The sequence below is a fragment of the Papio anubis genome, chromosome 5 (genome assembly GCF_008728515.1).
Source record: "Papio anubis isolate 15944 chromosome 5, Panubis1.0, whole genome shotgun sequence".
NCBI lineage: Eukaryota > Metazoa > Chordata > Mammalia > Primates > Cercopithecidae > Papio > Papio anubis.
Window position 1 is genome coordinate 111791934 of NC_044980.1, and position 25357 is coordinate 111817290.

The 25357-nt window shown below is 36.9% G+C and overlaps 1 protein-coding gene and 1 long non-coding RNA gene across 5 annotated transcripts in view; one reads left to right on the forward strand and one right to left on the reverse strand.

Moving 5' to 3' along the window:
- Positions 1 to 265: 265 nt before the first annotated feature.
- Positions 266 to 23640, forward strand: LOC116274948. The gene is made up of 4 exons (XR_004183806.1): positions 266 to 340; positions 5907 to 6043; positions 14423 to 14510; positions 23490 to 23640. It is a non-coding gene; the product is annotated as an uncharacterized LOC116274948 (long non-coding RNA).
- Positions 19553 to 25357, reverse strand: part of DTWD2 (DTW domain containing 2) — a 164436-nt gene continuing 158631 nt past the window's right edge. For all 4 annotated transcript variants that reach the window (XM_003900021.5, XM_017959798.3, XM_017959799.3 and 1 more), the window contains one exon: positions 19553 to 20865. In XM_003900021.5, coding sequence (XP_003900070.3) covers positions 20695 to 20865 — 171 coding nt within the window. In that variant the 3' untranslated portion in view covers positions 19553 to 20694. The remainder of the gene's footprint in view (positions 20866 to 25357) is intronic.

Sequence of the window (25357 nt, forward strand, 5' to 3'; positions counted from 1 at the left end):
ATACGATCAAGCCCAGTTACCTAGGATTGAAGGTTAAATGGTGACAGAAATATAACCACAAATGCATTTACTAGCAATTCCCCTGAGTCAGAACTCTCAGTAATAGGTGACAAAACAAGGTCCAATGAAAGGAAAGTGAGCTGGGATTCACAACTAACAGTGGGAAGCTAATTATTTCTATTGTAGAAAAGAAGATTGCCTAAGGCAAAGAATGCTGCAACATCACAATCTGCAGCTACATCATCAGCCAAGATCAGTTAGTAAAGTCTATTGTTCTTCTACATTCCTGCTGTTTCAGCTCAGCGTAAAAATGACTGATTATAATACTGGTCAAAAAACAGTAAGTTTTCCTTGAAAGATATTTTGTCCTATTAAAAGCAGTTTATACAGATAAAGTCATGTCAGTGTAGGGCTTTGGGGCTCTCCAAAAGGTTTAAAGTAAGAAGAAATGATGTCCACAAACTAGGCATAAACTGGTAAATTGTCTAATCACCCACAAGATACTTGAAAAATTTTTTTAATTTGAAATTTTTATAAAAATGGGGTTTTGCCATGTTACCTAGGCTAGCCTCAAATTCCTGTGCTCAGGCAATCCACCCACTTTGTCCTCTCAAAGTGCTGAGATTACAGGCGTGAGCCACTGTGCCTGGCTAAGATGTGTGAAAATTTTCAACATGAAAACGTTGAAAAGGTAAGATTTAGTTCATTAAGACAGATTGGATTCTTCATAAAATGAAAATAAAGAGGACTGTGAAATTAAAATTAACATGATAAAGACTGGTAATTCCTTTGTTATAGACGTTGAGCAAAAAAATGAAGACTTGATATTTTTGGCCTAAAAATTTAGTGGTACAGTACAGAAATTAATCACTAATGAACAAATCAGAATGAATCCCCAATATCCTGAAGTTTTATAATGTTCAAGTGCTAGACTCGTAGGTAGTGTAAATGTTGACTTTTTGTTTTAAATCAGTGGAATACTTCACAAAGAATTCGTGCTACACAGGTAATTAGGCTTGATGGACAGAAATGGTGAAGTGTTTGGGTTTTCTTAGTAATTCAAATGAAACAAACTATAACGTCTTCACCATACTTTCACAGTAAAACTAGGTGAATTTCAATTTTCTTCATATTCTGAGCTAAAATTTTTGAATACTTTAATAAACCAAAATGAACAATCAAGAGATAATTTTCTTACCTTTCCAAATGTGAAAAAAGGGGTTTTGGTTCTAAGCACAATTCCAGGGAACATTACTAAAATATTGCAGAATACGTGTACAACCTCCCAATCTTATTACTCTGATGACAATGCTCCTTTGGATGTTTATAACCAGGTATATTTTTAAGAAATCACTTTAATAATTTTATTTAAAATTTTCTACCACCAGTATTTTATAAAGGAATCTGTATGGCTTAGGGAGAGGATGGATATTCTTGAGACCGATGGTTACAGGTGTAGAACTTTATAGGGCTAGAACTCTTCCTTGTCTGAACTATATTTATACCCCTCTTCTCTCCTGTTACCACCTGTTTACAAGGGTCTCTGTAGACTAGTAAACACTTTTTTCTTCGTTTGTCATATATGTTTGACCCTTTTGAGAAAACACATTCATTTTTCATCATGAGCTCCAGAAATGCAATGAAGAAATCTCCCCATCTAGAAAGGCAACCCTGGTATCATTCACAGGATGTGAGGATCCTGGGCAGCATACACATGATCCCAAGTACCTTTTCTGCACAGTGGGGATCAGTGTTAGCTGCCTGCTCCAGGATCCGTGTTTCCTCTGTCTGGTGTAACTGCTAATCTAACTGTTAAGTGCCCTTCAGGGTTTCTCTTCTGCTAGTCACAAGTTTTTCTAATAGTTCTCCTTGGCTTGGGTAACTCCCTGAACTCTAACACTATGACAAACCATTAGCTGGTTCATCTTCAACACTCAGCTGGAGATAGTCATAATACATTGTCAAGGGGAAGTAATTGGGGAATGAATAGTAAGTGTAAAGCCCTTAAGCAATAAATGTCGCCTTTTCCTCAAAAGGCAGCATACACATTTTAAAATTCAGCATATAGCAAGGACCATTGTTTCTCTTTGCTATTCCTGACTTTTAAGCAAGTCAGACAAGTTGAGAGTACAATACTCGATATTATGATATAGATTTTATTATTCATTTCCTACTTAAAAGGAGTGGGAAGATCCACTACTGACATTATGTTTAAGGTGCTGCCACAGAACCTGTTCCAGAATTTCTATGAGAATTTTAAAATCTGAGAATCAGGAGCCCAGTTTGCAATAAAATCAGGCTAAGTTCTCTACAAATTAGAGAGAACTTTTGGGGAACTTTTTTAAATACATGGGCAAACAAGTTGAAAGAGGAGAAAGAAGTTCTCATTGGAGTCTCAAACTCCTGGGAAAAAAACCCTGTAACTTGTGAAATACTAGGATTGTGTACAGCTGATTGGTGGGATCCTAGCAATGCACAATGAGAATTTTCTTTGTAAATTAGAAAACTTGGGTTTCATATTTTTATCATTTGAGAAAATCTTTTGTATAAAAAAATATATATATATATTAGAGATCTATGAGTCATTACTTACCTTACTTACTCCTCATATATACTCCATGCAGGCCTAAGATAACAAGTTAAAAGTAGCTGTCCGATGTATAATGCCCCATTAATTAGCAATTATTTTAGGATTCTTCATATATCATCCCATTTTAATTTTCCATATTATGACAATATACTTGAGGGCTCTGTATTCCATAACTTAATTTCAGAAATTTTTTTTGCATGTTTGATAAATATTTAAATGAATTTAAGAAAAAAGATTATTAGCTTCAAAAAATATATCACTTCCTTTGCGGGGGGGGGGGGGGTGTGTGTTTGTGTGTGTGCTCATGTACATGTGTGTTTATGCATAGTGCTGTTCTTATAACCAAGAAGTATTTTTTTAATTTTACCTTTTGGGGAATTTCTGTATTCACATCAAGTAATGCTGGTACAACTCCAGACAGCAAGCTCTCAAGCTCCTTCAGGTTCTATTTTTAAAGAGATTGTTTTGACAGCTCTAATTATGGCATACAGAAATGCCAGTTGGGTAGCTGAACTTGCATTTCAAAGACTAACCTTCAAGAATTGATTTATTAAATATGAAATATGAGCATTAAGAATATCATACATTTTACATAGAATATTTGGGTTCCAACATGATTTATTCTCTGGAATCAGTGGTCAATCCAATCTCTTGCTACTGTCTTACCTGAATTATGCACTAGGCAGGACATTTTCCTGTAGAAAGGAGCAAATAACTAGAACAACCTCTCTGCAGGAAGGCCCTGATAACACATATTACACTTCTTTTTCTGAACTATACTCTCGTGATAATAAACTGAAGTAGGTTAAGAAAAGAAAATTAATTTTATTATAAGAAACACTGAATGAAGCTTTTATTCACTTATGACAGAGATTTACCACATGGTGAGAATAACATTCTGGACTCAAAGAAAAATTCAGATTCTATTCCCCACTCAAAAAGGAAGTAGATGTGACATGGATTTTAAGGTGATAAATTAGGGAATTAACGATTAGATCACAAGGATTGATACAAATATTTTAATCTAACAAGTATATATAAGATATTACTGTTGTTATATCCTTCCTTACAAAGACCAAGATAGGATTAAAGGATTTACTAAAGACTACTGATGCCTACCACTGCGATGAAAAGTAAAAGTTAATAGGTCATTTGACTGGAATTAACATTGTTTTTTTCACCTAGACATTTATATCTACAAAAAAAGTATTAACGGGATAGTCATGTCATACATGGTGGCTTTCTTCTTTTAAGAACAAAGTTTATTTTAGGAATAAATAGCTATGTGAAAATATCCTAGCCCTATTAATTTTTCCTATCTAAACCCCAAAATATCGGAAAATCCAAGTAGCTAGATTTTTTTTTTGCATACATCATTGTAAAATTAGCCATTTTGATGACCCTGAAACAGTGCTCCAGCACTCCGAAATACAATTTGAGTTAGAAAAATACCGATCATGATCAGTAACTTTTCAATGTTAAATATATTTAAATTATTTGAAAATGGATACACTGTGTGCATCTTAACTCTTAAATAACTACTGCAAATAGCAAGAATAATGTTCTCCAACCATTCTAAATAAATGCAAGTTGTACTGTACTTTTAGAGCTGTCAATAAATCTTCAAGAGTGAAACTCAAGGAATTCTCCTTTTGCAAGGTTTGTTTTGATGGCTCCCAGTAGATGGACTAGAGCAAAATCCATCTTATGAGATGAAGGAAGGGAGCCCATTTGTTTTATTATTATTCAGAATAGTCTCTTCTGTATCTTTATCTTAGATGCAAAAAAGGACTTCTGTACCTTACCGAAGAAATTCAGATATTTCTTTGCAGCAGTAAACATGAACTGGCTTATATTTTCCAATTCACGCTAAAATAAGTATCCCTATTCTATACTAAACATGTATGATGTCAAGATATTTTAAACACCAAGAACAAAATGTCCTTTTAAAAACTACACTATTCCTTAGTTATTCATTAATTTGACAACTATTCACATTGAACATTAAGGGCTAAGCAATATGGTAGACACGTGAGGAGACAATGGCAAGCAAAAACTTGGCACAATTGCAGTGCAGTCAAGGAGATGGATATTAATCAAATAGTTACCCAAATAAAAAATACTGTACCTGCAAAACGGTATCTGTATTAGTCCATTCTCATGCTGCTAATAAAGACATATGCAAGACTGGGTAATTTATAAAGGAAAGAGGTTTAATTGACTCTCAGTTCAGCATGGTTGGGGAGGCCTCGGGAAACTTACAATCCTGGTGGAAGGGGACACAAACACGTCCTTTTTCATATGGCAGCAAGCAAGGAGAAGAATGAGCAAAGAGGGAAAACTCCCTTATAAAACCATCAGACCTCATGAGAACTCACTCACTACCATGAGAACAGCAGCATAGGGGTAACTGCCCCCATGATTCAATTACCTCCCACCAGGTCCTTCTCATGACACATGGGGATTACGAGAACTACAATTCAAGATGAGATCTGGGTGGAGACACAGCCAGACCCTATCAGTATCAAAGAGAACATAGCCTTGTGTAAAGTGTGTATAATAGGGCTATGTGACTTGATGACATTAGGAAGGTTCTATCAAGAAAGCTGTTAGTAACCCACCATCGGAAGGATGTTAGACACTAACCAGGCCAATAAGAAAGCAAAAGCATGAAAGAGAGAAAGATACAACATGTGCAAATGTCTTAGAGTGGGAGGGAACATGGCAAATATGAGGACCTAAAAGATGATATTCTGTATCTGGGAGAGAAAGGGTAGCAAAGAAGGGAACATGGCACAAGATGAGGCTGTAGATGCAGGTTGACCATATAGAGTATTTTAGCACATATTATTCTTTGGCTTTGTTTTTATTAAGTGCAATAAGAAGCCATTAAAGATGTTAGATAAGAGACATACCTCCACTTTCCATTATTTTATCCTAACTACCTACAGGCTTTCCACTGACCTTTCTCTCACCGTGTTCCAGGGAAAACAGAATGCTTTATCTAATAATCAATTTGGGAAGAATATCTAGACATGAGTAGTTCAACTCAAAAATCCTTCTTCCCTTTGCAAGTAGGCATGCCTCAGAAGAAATTACAATGTAAATCTTACTTTGGCAGACCTCCAATGAAGGCAGGCTACCTGGTCCAGCACTGGCCAGGGATGGGTGCGCAAATCTACCTGATTCTGAAGCAGTTTTCTATTTAGTTCTCAAGTAAACTACATTCTCTATGCACCATCTGCAGTGATAAGGATAATATTTTGGTTCTTCTTTTACTTCTATTCCTTGTTTTATTATATTGCTTATAATCCAGGCAAAAAGAGGCATGCTGTTTATTAGAGGACCCCTCAGAGACTCAGCAGAACAGTTCTGATGAGGGAGGCTACATGATAAAAGAAGAAATGGATGAAATAGTCGTTGAGAAGAGCAGAAGAGTAACTTAAGAGAAAAGTAAGTACGAATTAGACAAATATGGTGGCCTTTCTTGATGTTGATAATGGATTGATAATACTATCAGTGTCCTCTCTTTAAACTTTTTTTTTAGCACACTCATCTCTTTAAGAGACGTATAAAACAGTCAATACTTGGTCTCAGCCAGGGTTATAGTTTTGCTAGATAATGTGACTTGAAGAAAGAGTGGCACAGGATTTCAGGATATTGGCAAGAGTTTATCAGTTAATTTAGTGCTGGATTTCCAATGCTTAGATCAGTGCCTGACAGTTATTAGATGCTAAACATATATTTGTTGAATGAATGAATAAGATGGTTTAGAAAATAAAGCCGGGGTCTGATTGAGCAAAAGACAGTACAGGGATAAATGAACTGGAAGACTTTCTGAGGTCAAAGAAGGATTACAGTGAAACTATTAATACCTGAACAAGAGGGAAGAAGGGAGGTGGTAAGATACTAAAAGATCATTTTCAAGTTATAGCATTTACAAGTTAAATGGTGGAACACAGGGCAGTGAAATGGGAGGTTGAGGAAAAGTGGAGGAAGTTATTGAGGATGTGGAGGTTAAAAATCTTGGAGACCATAACAAGATCTCAGGAAGGCTGATATCAATACCTGGAAGGGGCAGAAAGAGTATAACACCTGATGCCCCTTCTTCATTCAGTGGGGAATGAAGGAATTGGTATTTCATTAATAATTGGTAAAAAGAGAAAGAAAAAAATTCTTGCCTAATTCATGTCAGTATTTCTTGTAAATCTTCATCAATTCTACTCCTATCTCAGTTGAACTCCTTCTTATCCTTAGGTTTATGATCCAGTTATAACTTTTAGCCAGGATTCATTTCTTTGAACTTAAATATTTGAGTGTACATGAGATGAGTCCAATAAAGTACTAACAAAGTTGTACTTGTAGGATTACCAATGTCATCAAACTGGGATATGAATGAAGCATGGTGAGAATACAGGACAATTTATCACACAGCATAGAAAGTAGGGTGTGATAGTTAATATGAAAGGCTCAGGAGTCATAAAAACCTAAGTTCCAATGCTGATTATACCACCATTTGCTAGGATTTGCCATTTTCTTTAAAATCTAGGGGAAAAAAAAAAAAAAAAGGCCTCAGCTTCCTCATTTGTAAAATGCATCTAACAAGAGAACAAACTTTACAGTTCATTATGAATATTAAATGAAATAATGCACTTAAAAACTTTGTAGGATCTAAATACATACGAAACATTTATTATTGGTTTTTATTTTGCAACGATTATTTTAAAAGAAATACAAAATATCTTACTACATATGTACCTATATCTGTGTGTGTGTATGTGTGTGTGTGTGTATATACACTATCAAAGAGTACAGAAGAGCTGATAATAAATAGCAACAGTCTTCTTCCCTGCTTCTCTGGATACAAGTCCTTCACCATATATGTGACTTGTAAGTATTTTCTCACAGTTTGTGTCTTATCTTTCAAAGAGAAGGAATCTTAATTTTGATACCAATATGTTCATTTTTTCTTTTATAGATCATACTTTTGGTGTTGCATCTGAGACATTTTAGACAAATACAAGGTCACAAAGATTTTCTCTGTTTTCTTTTAAAAATTTTATAGTTTGAGGTCTTACATTGATGTCTAGGATCCATTTACAGTTGACTTCTGTATAAAATATGATGTTTACATAGAAGTCACATGTGTGTATTAAATTGTTCTGGCATTATTTGTTGAAAAGACTATCCTCTCTTTCTGAATTGCATCGTACCTTTTCAAAATCATCTTTTATTTTTAAAACTTTTTTTTTTTTTAGATGGAGTCTCACTCTGTTGCCCAGTTGGAGTGCAGTGGTGCAATCTCAGCTCACTGAAACCTCCACCTCCCACATTCAAGTGATTCTCCTGCCTCAGCCTCCCAAGTAGCTGGGACTACAGGCGCACACCACCACACCAGGCTAATTTTTCACATTTTTAGTAGAGACGGGATTTCATCATGTTATCCAGGATGGTCTCGATCTCCTGACCTTGTGATCCACTCACCTCAGCCTCACAAAGTGCTGCGATTACAGGCATAAGCCACTGTGCCTGGCCTTAAAAACACTTTTGAAACTTCTGCTATAACAAGATATTCCAGGTTTATTCATGTACATTCTCTACTCCAGTCCTAGAATTAGCTATTTCTCCAGGGAGTGCTGGCTATTTTTAATAAGAAATATGTGTGTACTTCTTTACAGAATTTTGCTGGAAGTCCCACCTAACAACTTTCTTTTTTATATCATCCATACCCAGCTGCAAAAGATGCTAGACAATATAATTTTTTAGTGTGGTAGACTTTCTAGAGTACTGTTGTTATGGAATAAAGATAAGCTACATATTATGAGGCAATTTACATTTGTTCATAAGTTGAATAATGTGATAGAGAATAAATTCTTAAGACCAAAAGCACAACTTACATTGATACAGTTGATAACATTACAATTAAATTTACTCTAGAATATATACTATTCTCAAAATATAGTCACAGTGGGAGAAGATTTATAACTTTCAAAAGAGAACTGGTGTCAAAATCAACAGAAGCCACACCTCATGAACCTTATCTACTGCTAGGATTAATATAGATCCAGATATCATGGATTTTGAGCTGATGCCATAATTACATGAGTCTTTTTGGGATCACGGAAAGGAATTAGTGAGTCTTGAATATGGAAGGATGTGAATTGTTGCTCCAAAGGCAAACTGAGGTAAGCTGTCTGCAAAAATAGCTGCCAAGAATTCCTACCATTCCCGTATGTGTATGCCAGTCTTTTTGTCAAGAGATCGACTTTATATCCTTGTTTGAAACTCAGATCCCCTCATAACTTCTATCAGCTGCTAGAATATGGTAGGAATTACATTGTGTGAATTCCAAGACCTCAGCTACAAGAGGGCTGGAAGCTTCTGCTTTCATTCCCTTGGGGGCCTGAGGCACCAATGTCAAGTAGTCTGGCCATGCTGTTCCATAGGTCACATGGAAAAAGGCCAAGAGAGCCTGTTTCAGCCATTACAGCTGAAGCAAAAGACATGTAAATGAAGCCATCTTGGATCATCTAGCTCTAGTCAAGTCTTCATATGACTACAGCTGTAAGAGCAATCTCATAACACTAGGAGAGGAAAAGCATACTTGAGACTAGTCCAACTGAGCACAATACAGCTATCAAAATAATGAGCAAATAAATGGTGGTTGCTTTAAAGCATTAAGTTTGAGGTGGTTTCTTACAAAGTAGTAGATATCTACGTGCGATGATATTTGTGAGTCATGTAAATAACTGCCAAAGAGCAACTTCAGTAGAGGAGGATCTTAATAATCAGGTGGACAAGATGACACCATCTATGGCTGTTAGTCTTTTTCCTCAGCCACGCATGCCCTTGCCCAATTGGCCCATGAACAAAGTGACCATAAAGACAAGGATATAAATTACACATGGGCTCAGCAACATGGATTTTCATTTCCCAAGGTTGATCTAACTACCGTCACTGCTGAGTACCCAAAATGCCAATAACAGAGACCAACATTTAACTCCATACCATTCCATGACTAGTTCAGCCAGTCACTTAGTGCCAGGTTGATTATACTGGACTACTTCCATCACAGGAAGCTCAGTGCTTTCTTCTCACTGAAACAGACATTTACCATGGACATAAATTTGTCTTCTCTGCCTGCAATGCTTCTGCCAAAACAACCATCTGTGGACTTAAGAGAAACACATATTCACTACTGTGATATTCCACATAGCATTGTTACTGACCAGGAAACTTCTTTTGTAGCAAATGAAATCTGGCAATGGGCTCTTGCTTATGGAACTCACTGGTATTACCACATTTCCCATCACCCTGAAGCAGATGGCCTGATAAAATAAAATAATGAAATCATTTGAAAATTCAGTTACAGCACAGTAGGATAACTGTATGGCTGAGATAATGTCCTCCAGAAGGTGGTACATGTCCTGAATCAGCAACAAAAATATGGTACCATTTCTCCAATTGCTAGGATCCATGGCTCTAGGAATCACAGGGGTAGAGGTGGGAATGACTCCTCCTTAACCCTTAACCCCAAAGATAAACTAGCAAAATTTTTGTTTCCTGTCCCTGCAATTCTAAGGCCAACTGGTTTAGATATCTTAGTTCCCAAGGAGGGATGCTTCCATCAGGGCATACAACAGTGGTTCCACTAAACTGGAAGCTGAGACTTCCACCTAGCCATTTCAGTTCCTCACGGCAGAAAACCAACAAGCAAATAAGAAGAGGGTTATAGTACTGACTGAGGTAACTGAATCACTATCAAGGGCAACTGGGTTGCAAAATACAAAATGTGAGAGAGAAAAAGTATGTCTAGAATGAAGGAGATCCTCTACTGTGTTTCTTAGTTCTCATGTGTCCTGTGATAAAATTTAATGGAAGAGTGGCATCAGCAAAATAGCAAAATAGAAGATCCCCCAGCATCACTCCTCTCAAAAAAACGAAGCAGAAACTATTCAGAGACAAGAATACCACTCTAAATTAACAAGAACTTATGGGAGGAGCAGAGAAACTCCCTGGGCCCACAGAATGGAGAGAGGCCATGATCAGTAAGAGAAACAACCATTTCGGATTGTGCAGCCCTCTCCCCAAATCCTGTATAACAACACTCACAAAAAATTTCCCTAGACTCATGATTTCCAAAAAATTTGAGGTGAACATACAATCTCCCCAATGGTTTGAGAGTCTTTGTGGGAAGTCCACTCCTGCCCACAGGAACCACTGAGAATACCACGAGGATACTAATATTCATTCTAACCAACAGTATACTAGCTAGTGTTCCACTTCCTCTGCATCCTTGCCAGCATTTGTTATTTTTAGTCTTTTCAATAATAGTCATTTTAACTGGGCTGAGATAATATCTCATTGTGGTTTCCATTTCCATTTCCCTGATTAGTGATGTTGAGCTTTTTTTCATTTACCTGCTGGCCATCTGTATATCTTCTTTTGTGAAATGTATATGCATAGTTATTTTGCCCATTTAGTAACTGAATTATAATTTTTTGCTATTAAGTTGTTTGAGCTCTGTATATATTCTGGTTATCAAGCTCTTCTCAGATGAGTAGTTTGCAAATATTTTCTTCCATTCTATAGGTTGTTTCTTCACTCTGTTGATTACTTTGATGTACAGAAGCTTTTTCGCTTACTGCAATCCCATTTGTCGATTTTTCCTTCTGTTGCCTGTGCTTTTGAGGTCTTACTCCAAAAACGTTTGCCCCAACAAATGTCCTGAAGTGTTTCCTCAAAGTTTTCTTCTATTAGTTTTATAGTATGAGGTCTGTAAGTAATTCCAGCACTTTGGGAGGCCAAGGTAGGACTGCTTGAGGCTGAGAGTTCAAGACAAGCCTTGGCAACATAGCAAGGCTTGTCTCAAACTCTTGATATGTTGTTTCTACAAAAAACAAAACATTCATAGTGTCAGGTCTTAGAACTACGTTTTAATCCACTTTGATTTTTTTATATGTGGTGAGAGACAGGGATCTAGTTTCACTCTTTGGCATACAGACATTCAGTTATCCCAGCACCATTTAGTGACTTCTCATTGTTTTCCCTAATGTATGTTCTTGGTGCCTTCATTGACAGTGAGTTGGCAGTAAATGCATGGATTTGTATATTCTCTACTCTGTTCCATTGGTCTACGTGTCTGTTTTCATGTCAGTACCATGCTTATTTGGTTACTATAGATTTGTAGTATATCTTGAAGCCTGGTGGTATGATGCCTCTAGCTTCATTTTTTCTGCTCACAATTGCTTAGGCTATTTGGGGCTTTCATGGTGCCAGATGGATTTTAGATTTTTTTTTTTCTATTTCTGTGAAAAATGTCATTGGTATTAGGATAGCAATTGCATTGAATCTACAGATTGCTTTGAGTAGTATGGGCATTTTAACAATATTGATTCTTCCAGTCCATAAACATGGAATATTTTTCCATTTCTTTGTGTACTCTTCAATCTCCCTCACCAATGTTTTATAGTTTTCATTGCAGAAATCTTTCACTTCTGTGGTTAATTCTCAGGTATTTAATTTTATTTGTCACTCTTGTAAATGGGACTCCTTTCTTGATTTTTCAGATTGTTTGCAGTTGGCTTACAAAATTGCAACTGATTTTTGTATTTTGATTTTGTATCCTGCAACTTGACTGAATCTGTTGATAAATTCTAGTAGTCTTTTAGTGGAGTATATAGTTTTTTCCAAATACAAGATCATATCATCTGCAAGGATAATTTGACTTCTTCCTTTCTATTTGGATGCCATTTCTTTCTTCCTCTTGTATATCCTTTCCCAGGGAGAAGATAGCATGTTTTCAGTTGTTCCATAGATACCTACATCATGGTAGACAGAAGCATTATTTTGCTATTTTCCTTATTTGGAAGTAAAGTTAAAAAGAGTGTGTGAAGGCCAAGCAAAAGGTGAACTGTGTGTGGTCACTGTATTGTCACAACATGGTTAAACTAGGAACGTTATTTCCCAGAATTCTATTTCCTGTATGCATCCCAGTTAGGGTTGGCCTGAAGAGGAAGTTGCTTGAGATTTGGAAGGTGGAAGTAAAAGAAACGGCCATTATTTTCTGAAGGTCAGATAAGGTGTTAGACAAATGTAAAGCAGTCCAGCAGTTTCCAGCTTGTTCTGACTCTCCTTTCCTCTTGTTCCTGCCTGCTAGTCCACCTGACCAAGAGCAGCACTAGGCCCAAATTCTCCTCACATTCCCACTCTGGTGGCCAAAAGTGCTTGGCTTCTCAGAAATTTCCTTTAAGATCTCACTTGCTCACCTATGCCAGTGCTTCAGGAGGACTGAGTAGTGACTCCTTTTCTGATCCTCTAATTCCCTCTTTGGATCTTCACTTTCCTAGTTCCACTCATAATTGTGTAAGCTCTAATACCTACAGTAAATCCTTTTCCATAACACTCATATTGGTTCTGTTTCCCAGACTAAACCCTAAGACAAGGCCAAAGCATAGACCATTTCTTAGTCTATTCTGTGCTGCTGTAACAGAATACCACAAACTGGGTAGTTTATAAAGAACAGAAATTTATTTTCATCACAGCTCTGGAGGCTGGGAAGTCCGAGATTGAGGAGCTGGCATCTTGTGAGTGCCTTCTTGCTGCATTATCCCATGATGGAAAGCAAAAGGGCAAGAGCCTAACAGGGGAACAAACTCACCCTTTCATAATGGTACCAACCCAGCCATGAGGGGACATTCAAACCACAGTAGATCACTTATTTTAAACTTACCTTCTAATACAGGCATACCTTAGAGATACTGTGGGTTCAGTTCCAGACCATGACAATAAAGTGAACATCACAATATTGATGATTGATTCCTTTGATCTATTATTTCTCTGAAAAGTCACCTCCTCCAGCAAGGCTTTTCCCAACTACTGTGACTAAAGTTTCATTATGCTCTCTACTATAGGAGCACTTTCATATCAGTTATCGACATCTGAAATTGTTTTATTATGCTCAACCATCAGAACTTCAACTTCTTTAACGCAGAAATTCTGTCTTCTACATCACTGTATTCTCTAATACCTAAAATCATGCCTGGCACCTAGTAAGTGCTAATTAAAATATCTATTGAATAAATGTATGGCTTATTGGGCTAATTACTGCGAATTACTAAAGAAACTAAAATCTATCTCCTAAACATAAAAGACAGAAGTTATAGAAAATGCTAATATATAGTAAAACCTGATATTTTATGGAAATCTAACCTTATTTCACTGCTAACATATTATATTTATTATCCAAATTAACAGTACATGCATGGGGAGATAATATTAACAGACTCTGCTCTTTGCTTCTAAATACAAGATATAATTCATATATTTCAAATTAAATATTTATTATATTTTAATAATGGGATTAATGAGAGCCATCAATGAAAAACTATGGCAATCACATTTTTAAAAACAATTCAAATAACTTTTCTTATTAACAATTAATAGTAAGAGCATACAACAAAAAATTATTAGTGATTTAACTATTTTTAAGTGAAAATGACATTTAGCATTATATTAGGAATTTACTATTAGATACTAGAAACCACAGATGTTTAGTTCTAAGTAAACTATTACTATATCCCATCAGCAAAGATATTAATGAACTAAGCTAAATGATGACCAATACTCTTTAAAGAAATGAAATCAATTAGCACAAGTGAAAAGTCAAAAAGTGACACTATAATTCATTTTCCCTACTTTAACTTACTAAACACTTTACAAATTAAAGAATTAGTCACTTTGTTAATGATGTATTTTACTTTAAAGATACTCATTATGTCTACTAATCTTTACTTTTACCTTATTCACTAAGTGGATTTTTTTCTTTTATAGGATACCATATATGTCTTGGATAAAACTATCTATGATTGTTTGCCACATAGAATTTGAATGTGCAAGAGTTCGGAGAGTTGCCAAAAAAGTAAGTATTAAAATATGATGCCAAAACATTGGTTTCCTTTAAATAACTATAGACAATTCTAGAAATGGAAAAAAAGGGAAGTTTACATTTTAGACTCAAAATCACGTACATTTAAAAATCTTTCTTCATTGATTTTACTAAGAGGCAACTTTAGAAATAAAGCTATTTAATAAAGCTAAAATACTAAACAATAAGTTTATAAAATTTAATGATCATATTGTAAATCATTGTCAGTTTTCCTAACAACTATTTCCCATAAAATTACATTTATATACAAAAAAATCAAGAAATTTTCCCCTTGCAAATAACACATTTGGAGGCAGAAATGAGTAAATGATATTTGTATACAAAATCAGTAAGGAGTACTCTGTAATGAAAATAATCCTGAGGCAGGTATACTTTTTAAAAATGTTTTCATTGTTTAATATAATTCTAAGTAACAATAACAGTCTTATAGTATAATTTCTTATTCAAATAATGGTTTGTTTTTTTTTTTGAGACGGAGTCTCGCTCTGTCGCCCAGGCTGGATGCAGTGGCGCTATCTCGGCTCACTGCAAGCTCCACCTCCCGGGTTCACGCCATTCTCCTGCCTCAGCCTCCCGGGTAGCTGGGACTACAGGCGCCCGCCACCACGCCCGGCTAATTTTTTTGTATTTTTAGTAGAGACGGGGTTTCACTGTGTTAGCCAGGATGGTCTCGATCTCCTGACCTTGTGATCCGCCCGCCTAAGCCACCGCGCCCGGCCCAAATAATGGTTTTTTTAAAAAACTTACATTAAAAAGTTTCTTTTAAAAATAATTCTTACGTTGTTAGTTCAAGTGAATTTTTTTTTTTTTTTTTTGAGACATTGGCTCGCTCTGCCACCCAAGCTAGAGTGCAGTGGCACATCTCAGCTCACTGCAACCTCTGCCTCCCAGGTTCAAGCAATTCTCTGCCTCAGCCTCCTGAATAGCTGGGATTACAGGTGCCTGCCTGCCACTATGCCTGGCTAATTTTTGTATTTTTTGTAGAGACGAGGTTTCACCACCTTGGCCAGGCTGGTCTTGAACTCTTGACCTCGTGATTCATCCGCCTCGGCCTCCCAAAGTGCTGGAATTACAGACATGAACCATCATGCTCGGCTCAAGTGAATAATTCTTAAAAATTGAAAGACGATTACTTATTTATCTAATATGCTTTTTAGTAGAGTACAGGAGTTGCTATCATCTGAATGTTTGTGTCCCCACAAAACTCACATGTTGAAACCTTAATTCCCAAGGTATAGTATTAGGAAGTGGAACCTTTGGGGGATGATTAGGTCACAAGGGTCCCAGAGAGCTAGCTCGACCCTTCTACTAGGTGAAGACACAGCTAGAACGCACCATCCATGAACCAGGGAGTGGGCCCCTCACCAGACACCAAATCTGCTGGCACCTTGATACTGTATTTCCCAGCTTCCAGATTTAGGAGAAATAAATTTCTGTTGTTTATAAGCTACCCAGTCTCTGGTATTCTGAGATAGCAGCCAGAATGGACTAAGACAGGAGCCAAGTGATCAGCATGGTGTAAAAAGTCAGGGATTTCTAGATTTCCTGAATAATTTTTAAATATAAAATTGTAAACTGTTAGGATCACTACAGTATCTTTTGTTTAAAAACATGCTATGCAAGGATATATGAGTATTTGTATAAATAACAACAGCTAGTACATACGATAAGAATAGTAGAAAAGGAAGGGGGACAATGTAGGTGATGAAAGAGGGAGAGGAAGACCCTGGGAAGAAGGAAAAAAGTGTGACGAGAAAAGAGAGAGAATATGCTTTAAGTTAATGTAGCCAATAAAAATTTAGATTGGACAATTTAGGAGATAGTAATTCATTCTACAAAAAGCCTACTTATGGGGCAAATTAAATGCAAAGTTTCATTCCATCTACAATGCAATATTATTTATTCATAAAAATATCGATCCATACCTATTTTAAAGAAATACATCTACATAGTAAAATATAGTTATGTAAAACTTTTGAGTTTACTAAGTCGGATCTAATTTTTTACTTGTAGCATCAATAAAATTTACTTCTGAACCAGTAACAATTACATACAAGGGTGAACAATTTAGCTCCCTGAAATTCAGCATCCCTGAAATTCAATGGAAAGGATTTTCTAATAACGTGATCACATTTTTAAACCTATTTAGGGCAACAGTTGAAAACATGTGATGAAGAAACAATAAATTATACAGAAGTGCTCTTCTATATAATTTGCTGAGAGGCCAAGGCAGAAGGATCGCTTGAGGCCAGGAGTTCAGGACCAGCCTAAACAACACAGCGAGACCCCCATCTCCACAAAAATTAAATGAAATTAGTAAAATTTAAAATTAGCTGAGTGTGGTGGCATGCGGCTGAGGTTCTAGCCACTTGGGAGGCTGAGGCGGGAGGAACACGAGCCCAGGAGTTTGAGGCTGCAGTAAGCTATGATTACACCACTGCACTCCAAACTGGGTGACAGAAGGAGGCCCTGTCTCTAAAATACATAAATAAATAAATCACGACCTGGTGGTATAGTGAGGAGCTTATTCCTTCCAAAATCTTTGAAAAACATTACTAGTGATGACTAAGAAAAGTGTCTCTGGAGTCCTAAAGTCAGAGAAAATAATTTTTTCCCAATAGATTTATCCTATTCCACATAAGAAGTCTTGTAATTCCAACCTGCAGAAAGTTGCCATGCACTGTGACTTACTACTTTGTCTAATCTAGTTCTCAACCCTTTATACTCATGTGCAAGAAACTCTCAATACCTCTCATTACACACAGTGATTTTCAACATACTATAAATGAGCTGATTAAGAGTTAGGTCACTTTATGTATAAGGAAATACTATTCTCTGAGTTACATGATTCAAATAACTCACAAAACCATCTACACCACATCAAAGTGCAGATGGGGCAAACAAGTAATGCCTATTATCAGCTACAAATTCATAAAACTTGGAACTTCCAGGAAAATCAGGTAAATATAAAGAATCTGAATTTAAATCCAACTAATAAAATAGTAATTTTTAAAAGCCTGATTAATTTTTCAGTTAAAATACTCACATAATACTACATACTTGACAACTTTTAGTAATTAAAATAATGGCTTTTAAAACTTACTTACAGGCCGGGCGCGGTGGCTCAAGCCTGTAATCTCAGCACTTTGGGAGGCCGAGACGGGCGGATCACAAGGTCAGGAGATCCAGACCATCCTGGCTAACACGGTGAAACCCCGTCTCTACTAAAAAATACAAAAAACTAGCCGGGCGAGGTGGCGGGCGCCTGTAGTCCCAGCTACTTGGGAGGCTGAGGCAGGAGAATGGCGTGAACCTGGGAGGCGGAGCTTGCAGTGAGCTGAAATCTGGCCACTGCACTCCAGCCTGGGTGGCAGAGCGAGACTCCGTCTCAAAAAAAAAAAAACAAAACAAACAAACAAACAAAAAAAAAACTTACAACTATTTAATGAGAACAGGTGACTAGAGAAGCATTTTATACCACAGATGATTAAATGGACTCACCTTGTTAGGAGGTCAGGAAAAAAAGTAAGTAAAAAACAAGTGAAGTGAGTTAACAGGTCAGTAAAATAATTTGGAAAACTATTCATACTTCAAGAAAACTTTATACATTTCCAAGAACACTAAATTTTAAGCTTTTTAAGTCTTCAAAACTACTCTAAAATGTTTTATTTCAAAGATAAAAATAGCAATTACTCTTAAAAATCAACAAAGTAAAATTTTGAGGTACAAAATGGTGTATTATGGGGTAGGGGGAGTTTTCTTTTTAAAAAGTAATAATGACGGCCGGGCACGGTGGTTCACGCCTGCAATTCCAGCACTTTGGGAGGCCGAGGCGGGTGGATCATGAGGTCAGGAGATCAAGACCATTCTGGCTAACATGGTGAAACTCCGTCTCTACTAAAAATACAAAAAATTAGCCGGGTGTGGTGGCGGGTGCCTGTAGTCTCAGCTACTCAGGAGGCTGAGGCAGGAGAATGGTGTGAACCTGGGAGGCGGAGCTTGCAGTGAGCCGAGATAGCGCCACTGCACTCCAGCCTGGGCTACAGAGTGAGACTCTGTCTCAAAAATAATAATAATAATAATAATAGCTAAAAGAAACTCATAAAGTTTAATATCAATGTGAAAAATTAGCCCCAAAAAGAAACTATTATACATTATATGCTGTTTCTTTTCCAGTACACCAAATAATCATTTGATATTAGGTGCTTTACATTGTAAATCAGTTTGTTTGTTTATTTATTTTAGATAGGTCTCACTCTGTAGCCCAGGCATTCATTCATTCATTCATTCATTCATTCATTCATTTTAGACAGGTCTCACTCTGTAGCCCAGGCTGCAGTACAGTAGAATGAACATAGCTCCTCGCAGCCTTCATCTCCTACACTCAAGTGATCCTCCCACCTCAGCCTCCTAAGTACCTAGGACTACAGGTACACACCACCACATCCAGCTAATTAATTTTTTTTTTTTTTTTTTTTTTTTTTTTTGAGACGGAGTCTCGCGCTGTGGCCCAGGCTGGAGTGCAGTGGCGCGATCTCGGCTCACTGCAAGCTCCGCCTCCCGGGTTCACGCCATTCTCCTGCCTCAGCCTCCTGAGTAGCTGGGACTACAGGCGCCCACCACCGCGCCCGGCTAATTTTTTGTATTTTTAGTAGAGACGGGGTTTCACTGTGGTCTCGATCTCCTGACCTTGTGATCCGCCCGCCTCGGCCTCCCAAAGTGCTGGGATTACAGGCGTGAGCCACCGCGCCCGGCTAGCTAATTATTTTTTTAAGAAATTTTGTATGGAGATGGGGTCTCACCATATTGCCAAAGCTAGTCTCAAACTCCTGGGCTCAAGCAATTCTCACATCTCAGCCTCCCAAAGTGCTGGGATTACAGGTGTGAGCAAACGGGCCCAGCCCTAATTTGTTTTTAAATCCAAAAATAAATCAACAATAGAAGCTAGCACTCTAACTTTTAATACTTCAAAATATTTTCTGCATAGTTTCCCCAAATATTAGCATTCTAATTGTGACCAGCATTATAGCTTTTAATGATTCTAATCCAAGTAAGTAATAAACAAACGAGCATGAAAACTGTGGGAAATAATCATTGGTATATGCTCTATAAATAGTTGCCAAGTTTACCTTTAAATTGCATGTTTAGTTTTTCCTTACAACTTAACACCAGATACAGAAACTCTAGAAGTCATAAACAAAGACTAAACAAAATCCCCTCTTCTTGCCAAGATGTGTACCTAATTGCAGTAGACTTAGGCTGCATATAAATATATGTTACATACATGTCTCTTATTCCATACAAAATCCCAGCAAATATTTTTCCACAAAGCAGGAGGAATTTTTTCTCTCAAATTGAAAGTTTTTGCCCATTAAAAAGGTTATCTTAAATAGCCCTAAAGAAATATGTTCCGAAAATAACAGTTGTATCATATTCCACTTATTATTTTCCATATGAAAACATCAATAAAATAAGTTTACCAAAGTCAATCAGCCTGTTCAATGAACATTGAAAAATACAAATTTATCCAGAGTGATTACAAATGAAAATGTGTGCTATTTCAAAATTACATGCACCTCTTTAAAAATCAGGGCAATTAATAGAGCACTTAAATCATATTAGCTGAGTTCAAATTTAGCCCCTAAATAATATTTAAAGTTTCCTTATTCCTTTATACTATTTTACAAAATAATAAAACTTGGTAATTATATTTTCTTTTGCTACTTCAAACTATACAGTTAGGACTGCAAACCAATGTAGGTATCTTATATTATTGGTCTACACCTAATTATGTATAAACACTAATGGAAACAACACCGTTCCAATCCACTACGACAATTTCCTTCTATTTTACAATTAAGAATTTCTAACCCATCTCAACAACGAATCACATTTTAATTTTGGGTTTGAAAACATGTATTAGAGGCACATTTTTAAAAACAAGTACAATATGAAATCCTGCTTTTCAGTGAGCCAGTGAATTTTTGTTTATTTGTTTTTATGAATATTTGGTTTACTTCCTTCTTCTGGGTAAGATTAGTATGCAATTCTCATTCTTCTTCAGCAAGTCAAAAACCTACAGACCTAAACTATATGAAAACTTAACTTGGTATTGTTAGATCAAGACAGGTAAGCTAGCACCAAAAGAATAACTGTACTAAATTTTAACGCTATTCATTAACAATTCCATTTTCCTGAGTTTGCGTTTGTTCTTTGGCATTGGTTTAGGATATAATCCATTTTTCAGAAGGTGTTCCTTGCTGAGGCGAATTTGGGCACCATGCTGAAGTTGAAAAGAGCATAAAGCTTGAAGAGGGCGAAGCAAAGTCTGTTAAGAAAAAAAAAGACACTAAAAAAGTGTCTATGACAAATCATGATATTCTATCTACATTTTTCATTGAGAAATAGGAGTCATTATGTTTCTTTTATTATGATTGGCTTTTAACTATGAGAAACAGTAGGCACTCTGATAAATATGTAATTATTTCTAGATGAATAATGTCTTTAAAATTCACACCTTAATATCACACTAAGGAATTTTAGTAAAAACATACAAATACTGATTTTCCACATAGGTAATAAAGTCTGATATTAGTTTTATACATTAACTTATTCTAACACCAGGAAAAATTGTTGCCATTATAACTGAATCTGTAACAAGCAGACTAAATGAAACATTTAAATACAAAGATAAGTACATCAAACAGTCAATTCAGTTTCTATGACAAATTAATGCGAGCTTACTGACACCTGATAACAATTAGATGATGGCACCAATGGGTAAACAGTTTGCTATTTCTCTCACATTAGTGCCATGGACCACATACAAGTTAGATACCCAGGTTTTGGTGCTTTTGAAATCATTCTAACAATATCTGAACCTGTCTAAATTCAAATACCTATAGGCCAGTCACGTAACAGAAACAAGTAAACTAGGTGGATCTTTATAAGCCAACTGAGAATAGTGGTGGTTGTAATACAACTGGAGTATATGCTCTACCTAAAGTTATTCAAATTCAAAAATTAAAAAAATAACAACACTATGCCAGTGTTTTAAACATATTTTGGGTGAGATTCCTTCCTTGGGCCTGAGACCCCTGATGCAGATGTTTTCAAAAATATAGCAAAAACAATTGAACAGATTGTTACAGGATCACAAAAGAAACAAAGAAAAACTGACAGATTGATAGATTTAACTACAAAAAATTCACAATGTCTACATGAAAACTTATAAACCCACAAAGAAAACCCCATGTGAATTAATAACTGCAGTAACGGTTCTCTTACACACGGCCAAATATCATTCCTAACTATAACATACACTGTCACATCCGTAATCCCAGCATTTTGGGAGGCTGATGCACAATATAAGTGATAGAAAAGGGGCTAATTAGCTTTAATTTACAATGAACTCTTAAAAATTGTGATAGTCACTGGTAGTTGCTTCTTTGTATTCATTTTCTCCCTTATTAAAATAATTCAAATTATATTCAAGGTAGCAATGTGTCCAGCTACTAATATTACATTGACTAATGACCCAATCTATCCAAGAAGATGTAACTAGAAGTCCTTGGATGGGGCTTCTAGAGATACTCTTTAAAGGGGACAAACTTAGCAGGCATAGGTTTTTGTCCTTTTTTCCTGCCTAGAAAATGATTGAAGGTAGGACAAGCATCATATGACTCCTAGACAATAAACATGAAGATTAAAGCCAAATACATAAGATGATGGACAGAAAGAAAAGAAAACTTGTCCCTGAAGTCTTTTTCAAGCTGCATTCCCAGTCAGGACTGCCCACCTCAGCATTTGTGATTTACAGGAGAAAAAGAAAACCCCATGTGAATTAACCACTACAGTAAGGGCTCTCTTACATGCAAGCAAATATAATTCCTTACTGTAATATACACCCTCACATCTGTAATCCCAGCATTTTGGGAGGCTGATGCAGGAGGATTGCTTGAGCCCACGAGTTTGAGACCAGCCTAGGCAACATGGCAAGACCCTGTTTCTATGAAAAGAAAAGAAAAGAAAAGAAAAGAAAAGAAAAGAAAAGAAAAGAAAAGAAAAGAAAAGAAAAGAAAAGAAAAGAAAAGAAGGAAGGAAGGAAGGAAGGAGAAAGAGAGAAAGAGAGAGAGAAAGAGAAAGAAAGAAAGAGAGAGAGAGGAAGGAAGGAAGGAAGGAAGGAAGGAAGGAAGGAAGGAAGGAAGGAAGGAAGGAAGGAAGGAAGGAAGGAAGGAAGGAAGGAAGGAAGGAAGGAAGGAAGGGAGGAAGGAATTAGTCAGACATGGTGGTATGCACCTGTGGTCCCAGCTACTTGGGAGGCTGAGGCAGGAGGTCAAGGCAGCAGTGGACCATGATCATACCACTGCACTCCAGCCTCGGTGGCAGAATAAGACACTTTCTTCTTCTTTTTTTTTGAGATGGAGTCTTGCTCTGTTACCCAGGCTGGAGTGCAGTGGCATGATCTCAGCTCACTGCAACCTCTGCCTCCTGGATTCAAGTGATTCTTCTGCCTCAGCCTCCCAAGTAGCTGGGACTACAGGCATGTGCTATCATGCCCAGCTAATTTTTGTATTTTTACTAGAGACAGGGTTTCAACATATTAGCCAGCTGGTCTCAAACTCCTGACCTCCTGATCCGCCAGCCTCAGCCTCCCAAAGTGCTGGGATTACAGGTGTGAGCCACCGCACCCAGTCCAGAATGAGAAACCAAAGAAAAGAAATAAAAAGAAGGAAGGAAAAGAAAAGGGAAAGGGAAGAAAAAAGGGAGGGAGGGAGGAAGGAAAGGAGGGAGGGAGAAAGAGAAAGAAAGAAAAAAGGTAAACATCTTAGAAAGGCTCTGCACAATATTATTGTAGAAAACTCCTTAAGCATGTTCTCATAATTTATTTTAAAGCAGAAAACAAGAGAAGGAATGCTAAAATAACAATATATGACTTTACATAATTTACAGAGTCAGCACAGTGGACTGATTGGATTCTGAAACATCGTACCTAGGAAACATACCTAGGACTACATACAGAACAAGACAACTGAAGATTCTATTGATATTTTATGACATTTATTAGATTCTTGTATAGAGAAGAAAACTCATACTCTTATGGTCAATAGATTCCAACTTTTACATCCTGAAGATAAGATTCTATCAATTTACTGAGGTAATGAAGAGAATGAATTTTGGAAACAGGCAGATCTGAATCAGATCCCCACTCCATCTCTGTTGGTACTCCCTACAGCTGTTCACAAACAGTCCAGACCTCCTTCTTAATACATGAGCAGATTGGCATTTTCTATCCCTTTTTAAAGTTAGGCACAGCCATATCACTTGCTTTGGTTAATGAAATGTGAGTACAACTAATATGTGTCACCTTAGGGCAGAAGCATTAAAAGTGGTATAGGATTCACCACCTTCCTTGCCCCTTCCTTGATGAAAGTGGGATGAATTATCTAGATAGTTCCTCCATCAGGATGGATGCCTGGGTGACTGCAATGAGCAGAGGTCCTCAGGGTAATCCCACTGGACAAACAGCATGAGAGATGCATAAAGTTTTGTCATCTTATGTGATTTCAACTTTAGAGTTTTAAAGTTGTAGCCTATCCTAGTAAATCCTTTTTGCTGCATGTGAAAAGTGACAGTTTTCAAGGAACCATTACTACCAACCACTGGTATTGGGTACAGTCAAAACATTCAGGCTATAGAAAAGGTTCTGCCACATCTATCTTTAAAAATTCCTACGATAAAACTTCGTAAGTAGAGAAGGTTCTGTAATAAAAAAGATCCCTAAGCTAAAGGCTTCCAAGGTCTGAAAAGTCCAGTAAATACTGCAGTAGCTAATGAAAGCCACCACCTTTTAGTTCACACTTTCTTTTGCCAATCTACAGGCAAAAATTAGAGGAAAAGAAGGGCAAAAGGATTAACTCTTTTGGAGTGCCTGTGCGGACAACTGTGGCAATTACTCATTATTACCTCAGTTCTTGAAATACTATGAGGTAACTATTTGTATATTACAGATAAGAACACAAGTACAAAGAAATTATGTGGTCTGCCCACTTGCAAAAAGTGATGATAATAAGTTGTAATTCAAAACTACTTCAAAGTCCATATCATACTACTTTCCTGTAGCCATACTTTCAGGTGCTTGAAAAACTGCTCTAGAATAGAGTGAGGATGAGACAACAGACTAACAAAGCTATTCTGTGCCAAGTTCTTTATTTTGAGGAGCCCTGCTTCTATAGAATAAAGCCAAGTGAAAATTGACTCTTCTCTGGTGGGCACGGTAGCTCAGGCCTGTAATTCCAACATTTTGGCAGGCCAAGGCAGGTGGATCACTTAAATCCCCTAGGAGTTCAAGACCAATCTGGGCAACATGAGACTCCCCCCGCCTCTCCCATCTCTACAAAAAATACAAAAATTAGCTGGGCATGGTGGCATGCACCTGTAGTCCCAGCTACTTGGGAGGCTGAGGTGGGAAGATCACTTAAACCCGGGAGGCAGAAGGTGCAGTGAATCAAGATCATGCCACTGCACTCCAGCCTGGGTGACAGAGCAAGACTCTGTGGGAAAAGAAAAAGAAAAGAAAAGAAAAGTGAAGCAAAGAGGAAAAAGAAAGGAAAAAGAAAAAGAAAATGCACTATTCTCCCCCACCATCTTAAGGTTTTATTAGAATGCCCCTGATAAAACATTATTGGGAAAAAGTATGTGTCACCACTTTCCTCCCCAGGAGGGAAATAAAACCCCTATGTTCAGGGCAGACTGATACTGCATTTCACAAAGATGCTAATTTATTATCGTAACTAGATGCTAATTTTTTTCTTGTAACT